The sequence below is a fragment of the Ciona intestinalis genome, unplaced genomic scaffold, assembly GCF_000224145.3.
Source record: "Ciona intestinalis unplaced genomic scaffold, KH HT000111.2, whole genome shotgun sequence".
NCBI lineage: Eukaryota > Metazoa > Chordata > Ascidiacea > Phlebobranchia > Cionidae > Ciona > Ciona intestinalis.
The window spans coordinates 217065-226204 of NW_004190433.2; the positions used below are offsets into that span (position 1 = coordinate 217065).

Sequence of the window (9140 nt, forward strand, 5' to 3'; positions counted from 1 at the left end):
TTGCCCAAGGACACATACGCGCATCAGTTTTAGTACCGCTGCCGAGCATCGCACCGGGGACACTTTGGTTTAGCACAGGTGGTGTTTTGCTTAATAATAAAACACAAATGCAATAAATTGCATGACCACTGTTGGCGCATTGCAACACAAACAAGCATACGGGAAATACTTTTAAAAAGCTGTTATTGTGTTGATCTAGTGGATTCTAATAATACAAGAAATGCAACATAACACAGTACACAGCACTTCTTGGAATTCACCTAAAAACACGGTACGGAAATAATACAGGAACGTTAAAGTGAGTGGTAAAGGCCCACAACCTTTAACATCTACTTAAGGTAATTTACTTTGTCTTTTTAATCCATTATGGTGAGTTTCAAGAGTTGACATAGCAAACTCTTATATTAATATTAGAATCGTAAAATTTCCAATAAATACCACAATATTTACTAATGGTTAAAAATAATTGGTTTGTCATATTATTGCATATTGTTTAACTGATAGGAAACTACTCTACTAAGTAAATAAGACATTGAAAACTAAACAAAACATTACATCTATAATAGCTATATTAGAATTGCTATAAAAGTTTTTATACAAAGGCAAATCAATTACTTTTGATGTGAAACAATTATTTAATTTCCATGACTAATAAAATTGGGCCACGAAACTTCATTATAATAATATGATTAACTTATTGATTTTTACCACATACTGAGTTAAGGAAAGTAGCCACATATACAGTGTTGGCTGTAAAAGGTAACTACTTGTATTTATTAAACATTCATGATAGATTTATTACATACAGTCATATTATATATTACATATTACATATTGCAACAATGGTCAGTCTTGAATAACCAATAAAAACACTTAATATTTTTGTTTACTTAAAGTAATAGTCCATATTGTTCTACATTTTGCCTTGTCACACAAGCTGAAATATGGTTAAAATGAGAAAAGTTCAAAAAATATACCTTTAAAAAAATGTTTCTTAGAAAACTCTCACATTTAGGCTGTTTTTATATCAAAAATATGATCTGAAAAAGTGTGATTTTGGGGGTTTGGGGTACAGATGCTAATCTGTCATATTATTTGGATTGGATATACAAATATAAATAACATTTATTTGGCTGTAACATTAATATATAACATCATAAATTTGTATATAATATAATTATATATAACATAATTATTAAACATACCTGTATGTCCAAATCCCCTTCTTTAACAAGATCAAGTGGAGTGTTGCCATCTCTGTTCTTCTTATGTGGATCAGCACCATGTTTCAGAAGTAATTTACAAATTTCATATTTTCCCTTTGCTGCTGCTTCATGTAATGGAGTAAACTTCCATAGATCGGCAACATTAACAGATGCTCCATGTTTTACAAGCAATTCCGTCACCTAATATAAAATACTCTGCTATTCTTGCTACTATGCATGGTTTAATACATAAATTGGTCGAATATAAAAGGTTCTATTCTATTCTATGTGGGTGAGGAGTCTGAGGAACTGTAGTAAGGCATGCCATGGGCCTAGGATTTAGGTATGAATAGTTTAATATATTAACTGGTGTTTTAAAAGGTTCATTAAAATATACCAACATATTGTCTGCCATACAGCAATATTTCATCATTACTATATTGGTATTATTACCCTAAAAATCTCGTCAAATGACAGGCAAAAAGTTGGTATATATAATAAAACTATCACCTTTATATAAGAGGGGCTTTTTTAATGTTTTTTTTATAAAATATATTAGGCTTATGTCTTATTAATTATTCATTCAAGTGCAGGAATTTAGAATTCTCCATTAAAACAGCTTGTAAGAAAATATAATTCAAGATTTGAATATCTAGATAGGTAGATCGTCACTTAAGCTGTCAGTGTTAAATAATTCATGATCTTTACCCAGCTACTAAATGCACCTGAAATTTCTGCGGCAAGTAAATGCACTTTTAATGTTTGGCTAAGTAATGTGCTAATGTACTGAAAGGACATTGAAGTGCCACAGCCTTAGCTTACCAATCAATGCTGAATCATTGGATTTTCAAAAATTCCACCATGAATGTTAAACAATCAATGCTAAATCATTGCTTTTCTAAATGCCACCCCGAATTTTAGCCAATTTATGCTAAATCATTAGATTTCCAAAAATGTCACTGTGAATTTCGAATGTTGCTTACCTCATAATGCCCATATGAACAAGCATTATGCAATGGCACCAAACCCCCTTTATCCTTAGCATGTACATCTGCACCATGTTGAAGTAAATACTCAACCACAGCAACCCTGTTATAACCGGCTGCAAAGTGGATTGGAGTTGAAAGTCTCCCTTCCATGTCGCGACAGTTGACATTGTGGACAGAGCACAATTTTTTTACAACCTCCAAATCTCCTGCTTTTGCAGCATCCAATAACTATAACACAGTTAAAAATATATTCACCAAAAATAACTATAATTAGAGTATTCTGTATATGCAGTATACAAAGTGCTATAATATCAAACTATGACTAAGAAGAAATTTTATATGAAATCCAAACAATTAACATTTGGGACAGGGGTGGCATTATACATTAAAGCACTCTAGTTTTATTATAAAATAGCTTTTACTACATTGTTTGTGCTTTTACCACATTGTTTGTTGTCTATACAAACAAGCGGAGACAAACATGGGAATTCACCACATTAATCAATAAATTTCTGCATATTAACAAGTAGTGTAACTGCATTTTAGAAATGTCCCCCAGATTTTGTTAAAAATCAATAAAAAGCTACATCTGTCACCCAATGTCCCAATGCAAAACAATAATAACAACATCTCACTTGAATTTCCACATCAGTAGCTGGAGTTCCATTAGTTTGGTTTGGAACTGAAGTCACTGTGTTTGTTGGTTTGGACTCTGAGCTGCTTGAACTAACGGCAGCTGCTTTAGATGACAACGCATCCTGAATAAATGGGTTTATTATTATGACTATAAAGTTAAATGCATTTCAATTGGTTTAAAACCTAACAGTATTAGTTTAAAGGTTATAAATTAAAATTAAAAAATTGACATAATTCTCTCTATAAATATTTATAGATAGAGAGTAATATGGGGGAAGATGGGACACCTTTAGCACATAAGACCCAAATATCCTGATCGTGTTTTAAATAATTAACAATGATCTATGGAGTCGTAAGAATACGATTTTATAATTCTTTGAATATTCTTTGTTTACTACCAAATAGGACGAGGAAATATAATGTTTAAGTGTCCCATTTTCCCCTACCCTACTATATATAAATTGTTTTTAAAGTTATGCATGCGTTAACATACCTGTAATAACTGTTGGATGGTTTCAGTTGCCATTTGCGCTGCTGTAAATCCTTGCAGTGACATTATAGTTGGATCAACACCATGGTTAAGCAGAACAATACAGACCTGAGCATGAACCATATGTTACATAGGAATGCACACACTACAGTTAAAAATCAATATTCAAACCTGTGACAAGCCTAACTGTGCAGCTCTATGCAAAGCAGTTTGGCCGAGGCAATCAAGAATGTTGACTTTTGCTCCATTTTTAAGCAAAACTTCCAAGACATCGATGTGAGCTTTGTCCGCAGCAATATGAAGGGGGGCAAGGAATTCTTTGTTTTTGTCATTGAGACTCGCACCTTTACGTATGAGTAACTCAGTGACCTGTTGGAGTAGGTAGTAGATTAATAGTAAGACTTATGGAATGGTTGAGGTCTTATATTGTGGCACTTTGGGTCTAGGCTATACAACATGGTGATACCACACTTGGAACTTACCAATTGTTAAGGTTTGCGACTGATTTCTGCAGCAATAATATAAATGATAACAAAAAATGTTGCCCTAAATAATGACGATTTTATTTTCAAAAAAAAATAACATTGATATAAAAAATAAATTATTTGTCATCGCTTGTGTTTGGGAATTGATTTTAATTTTGTTGTAGATGATAACAATTCTTTTTCACCATCACTTCAATTTAATTTAAAAGTGCAAAGAAAAACATAAACAAGAAAATAAAAATAAATTACTTGTCGTCGCTTGGGGTATGGCGATCCAACAGCGCAGTGTAGTGGTGAGTCATGTGTATGAGGGTGGCAGAATAATATTGAATCAGACGTCAAGTGCTTCTTCACCCGAGTTAAGTCTGCTTGACGAGCTGCATCAAGCAACGAATGACCCTTGAATTCATATACAAGCTTCTCTTGAAGTTGCCTGGTGGAATAATTCATTATTCACCGAGAATTACTCACACATAACTTGTGTCATTGGTGTTAAACATGATGTTTAATAACTAAGTTAAAAATTCATCAGAATTTTTATTATTGATAGAATTATAAGTAAATGGAATTACAGCTCAAGTGATTAAATTCAACTTGTCTGAGGTCTAAATTATCCCTATAAAAGTACCGAATGGTATGAGGAACCTTTAAGTATAGGGCATAGACCTTCGATGGCATTTTATGGGCCAAACCGAGCCTAAATCCCATGTTACATGGCATTTCGTGCATAATAGAATATAGGTCTAAATTGATTAATGAATTTCATTACAATAAACTGTAATTACTTAAAAGAGAAAAAGAAAGTTGTAAAACGATACATAAATAACTAAACAATAAAACATTCACATGACATATATTAAATATATATTTATATTAAATGCTCCTAAACATTGAATTAAATACATGAAGAAGCCACCTGTTTGGTGCAACATCTACAGCTGTTTTTGAATGACAGTTGACTGTGGTTGGGTCTCCACCATGAGCTAATAATAAAGAACAAACTTCCACGCGGTTCTTGGATGCTGCTTCATGTAATGGTGTGAATTGCCACAGGTCCATTGCATTCACATTCGCCCCGTGTTTTATTAACAACTCTGTGACCTGTAGAATGATATTTTGATGATTTTATGATTGTTAAGGTGGCTGTACACAGTATCCGGCATGCGAATTCGCTTGCGAAGTCGTATGCAAACCCATGTCCAATTCCGCATGTGGCAGCGAAATCCAGACAAAACAGACAAAACGGACGAATTCCGGATACTGTGTACAGCCACCTTTATATACTTTTTTTTGGTGATAAATGTCAGGGAACTAGGTATAGGCCAGAGTTGGCCCTTTGTTTACACTGTGTAGCAATCTGCTATTTAATCTTTTGAGAGTTTTAAATTGATCCCAATTATGTTGTTTGAAAGAGTGACATATGTATAATGTATTTGTAAATGACACAAACCTCAAAATGTCCATATGAACAAGCATTATGCAAAGGTACAAGACCCCCTTTATCTTTTGCATGGACATCTGCACCTTGTTTTAAAAGAAGGTTGACAATACGGACCTGTAATATAGAAGGTAAATATTGTTAGTCTCAATTAGGGATGCACATTACAGAATAATTAGGTATTCTAGGATATCCTAGAATACTTTATTTTGAATCTTTTTATATTTAAAGGGAAAAATAATTTTACCCGCATAAGTCAGTTTATTGACTCTTTCATAGCAGCCTTGTTGGATCATAAGCTGTAAAATGATCAAAAATTGTACTATTGGGTAGTTTTTGAGTCATGAAACGTATAGCAGGCTATCGAAAGTCCCACAAACACAAAAAAAAATTTTTTTTTAAATTATTAAGGTTAAAAAATTGTTAATATAGTTTATGAGATGATGTGTGATGACGTCATTAAACAGAATACCGAATCCCGTAATTAGATTTGAATACAAAAGAATTCGAATCTTATGGATTCGAACCTCTGTAATGTGCATCCGTAGTCTCAATAAATGACTGGTAAAACATGCTATTCATTTTGTATGGGTAAAATGCTACAGATAGGTACTGCCAAGGCCTTGGGATTCATGCCACAGAGTTGGCCCATTACTCCAAACATTATGAGATATTGTTTATTGTAAACGAACCCGATTATAACCAGCCGCCAAATGGAGTGGTGTCGATTTACGTCCGTCGCTGGCATGACAATTGACATTTAGTGGCGTCAAAAGGTCCATTAGTTGTTCTTCATTACCTCCCCTTGCTGCTTCAAGTAATTCATCCTTTTTGAACTCACCAGACAATACAACCTGTATTTAGGAATAATTCAAAAGTTGAACACAGTAGTGTGGTATGGTGTGGCTCAGTATCGTTATTACTTGTTATTTGTTTGTTTTCTTAAGTTACAGACTTACAGTTACACACAATATTACGTGTCTTGAATTATTTCATCACTACTAACATCATGTAGCATGATTTATGGTTACGTCTCATTCTAGCACCATTACTACTTAATATAAACAATACCAAATGAGGTTAATTTTTCTTTACATTTAAAATTATAATGATTTTGCTGTTTTAGATTTAAAATCTATTTACAAACCTTTGCAGATGGTTCAGCTAAATCCAAAGCTGTCTTATTGTCTGCATTTTTAATATGTGGATCCCCACCACTTTGCAGGAGAACCACACACACATCTAGCTTCCCTTTAATAGCTGCTTCATGAAGTGGGGTGTAATTCCAATTATCTCTTGAATTTGGATCAGCACCACGAGTTAAAAGCAACTAAAACATAAACAAATGTAACCATGGGCATAGGTGGCCTAAATTCCAGGTCCTTGACAAGGACCTAACCAATAAAAAAAACAAACGGTCATAGTTGACAAACTATTTAAAAAAATGAAGGAATTTAGGTATAGTGGGACACCTACTTTTAGGAAACAATTCTACCTTATTGGTTGCAATGTTTATTAATTATTGCAATGCAGAAAATTTTTGGGTAGGTATCTACAACCACAATGTTTGTGCTATTATATAAAGGCTTACCACAACTTAAATATAATACTTAAATTACCAATGTGGCAGGGAGGCAAACAATACTAAATAAACTGTTTATTACTCTAGCAATAAAATTAGCTCTTGGGCTGCGTCATTACAATGAGTTACTGGTCATAAAAATGATAGAGAACCATACAAAGAATTACGATTATAAATACTTAACAGTAATTATCATTTTAAGTGCTAAATCTACACTAAGGACTAGAACATGAAACTTAAGTTACACACAAATTTATTAAGAAATTAAACAAAAACACAAAATACAATTTATTTAAAATCCCAAAATCATTAAAAATACTAAACAGAAATTATTCTATTCTTCACGTCTATATCACATTATTAGGTACCTGTACTACTTCTGCATGCCCAAACGAACATGCATTATGCAGTGGTATCAAACCCCCATCATCCTGTGCATGAACATTAGCTCCACATTGCAATAGATGTTCCACAACATCTTTCCGACCAAATCCAGCAGCAAAATGAAGCGGGGTTGATTTTCGACCCTCTAAATCTCGTGCGTTTACGTTTTGTGTGGTGACCAATTTTTTTACCTGTAAAAGTAGAATGGTGTAAACTTCCACAACTGAAAATGTTTAGATTTTTTGTGCGGATTTGGGCAGATTTTTCCATTTTTTAAATCTTGCAAAAGTGCAATTTAAAAAAGTTAAAATACATTTGTGTTGGTATAGCCATATTATTTTTTTTTACATATAAAACACATAAAATCATATTACAAATTTGTTACACAACAAAATTTGTGCTGACTTTACAAAAACAACTATATATTTATAATTTTATATAAATTAAAAATTTATCCGTGTAGGTATTGTCATATAACCTTTGCAAGTACATAAAGTAAAACATAAAATCGTAGTACAAATTTATTATTTAAAATTACTTTATTTAAATCTCCATTTCGACAAGCATCAAATAAATCTCTTGCTGTTGAATGTGAATTGGTCGCTCGATCCGATCTTGTTGGAAGCGAATATGCAGCGCCTGATACAGTATTTCGACGACCAGACATTTCACTTATACAAAGACTAACACAGAGACATAAATCAAACTATTATTTATATTTAGCAAACTGAAAAAAAACAAATGTTAAAAGTAATTAGAATTTTAAAATACGAATTGAGTTAATTCTTACCCCTTAAGGTATACAAAGAGAACTCAACTAACACACACCGAAAAACACTTGTTTTTTAAAGATGTGTTACTTATAACTTTTAGATGTTAATTGTAAAACAATAATCGTATTAAACAGAAAACGAAGTTAAATATTAGATCATATGTGAACAGATCACATTAATACATCCCATTTTAACAGCTACTTTAACAATTAACAGCTGAAGTACCGCAAATCCGCAAAAAGTTAACCGCTATTTACTTTTATTTCATAAACCGCAACATTCTGACAGAAACAAAAAACTGAGAAGTGATGCCAAACCGAAAATCGTTAAACGCGGGCGGTGGGGTGCGCACTTAAAGTAAACAAAGGACATATAAACATATATCTCGTTGGCGAAAATAAACACATATCAACTATAAATCAACTAAAAAAATTAAAGACTTTTGGTAACAGATCAAAGCTACATGCTGATAAAATGGTGCAAATTAAAAAAATCTTACAAATAGCATTTGGTCGATCAAGCCGTACCGCATAGGACTTAAATATAGTAACGGCGTCTAAACTAAGACGTGCAGGACTTTATCGTACAACCAACTGTCATGCCAATAGAACTTTTAGTGAAAGCAACGATTAATCATCTATTCTCTAACATACAATTAAGTAACACTTTTGCAACAGCTGCAACCATAGATATCTAAACATATAGATAGGAAACTAGCGAAATCGTTCAGACGCGTCACGCTTCGATGGGTCTGGTAAAAAGTTGATTCGCGGCAATCACGTGAATCGAAGTCAACGATGTTAAAACGCGGATAGTAAGTTTAATGTATCTTCTGAAACCGCATTGCAGTTGTGAGGCAGGTAAATGTTTAATTGTTTTAAGATTGTGTTTGGTACCTTATACGTAAAATGTTTTGGCTGCTTAAAACTTCTGTACACTGTATAACTAACACGCACGTGCATACGCCCATTTCGTTAATCGATATTTATTGTAATACCGATATACCTAATCCTACTAATTTACTCTATCAGTGCACCAATATTGAAGTAATAATATTAATATATATATTACAATGAGTCATTGCTGCATTCCTGGCTGTACATATGTGTACAAAAATGCAATTATAAAACGGTCTCTTTTTTAAATATTACGTCCGGA

The 9140-nt window shown here is 32.9% G+C and overlaps 1 protein-coding gene across 1 annotated transcript in view; it reads right to left on the reverse strand.

Annotated features, from left to right (window-relative positions):
* LOC100179282 (tankyrase-1) overlaps positions 1-7932 on the reverse strand; it is a 13339-nt gene extending 5407 nt beyond the window's left edge. Inside the window, exons 1-12 of the mRNA XM_002121626.5 lie at positions 7748-7932; positions 7194-7400; positions 6391-6573; positions 5936-6097; positions 5256-5360; positions 4722-4906; positions 4055-4238; positions 3492-3689; positions 3324-3428; positions 2830-2952; positions 2189-2422; positions 1206-1406 (exon numbers count right to left, since the gene is read on the reverse strand). Of these exons, the coding sequence (XP_002121662.3) occupies positions 1206-1406; positions 2189-2422; positions 2830-2952; positions 3324-3428; positions 3492-3689; positions 4055-4238; positions 4722-4906; positions 5256-5360; positions 5936-6097; positions 6391-6573; positions 7194-7400; positions 7748-7876 (2016 nt within the window). The 5' untranslated portion in view covers positions 7877-7932. The remainder of the gene's footprint in view (positions 1-1205; positions 1407-2188; positions 2423-2829; positions 2953-3323; positions 3429-3491; positions 3690-4054; positions 4239-4721; positions 4907-5255; positions 5361-5935; positions 6098-6390; positions 6574-7193; positions 7401-7747) is intronic.
* Positions 7933-9140: the final 1208 nt, after the last annotated feature.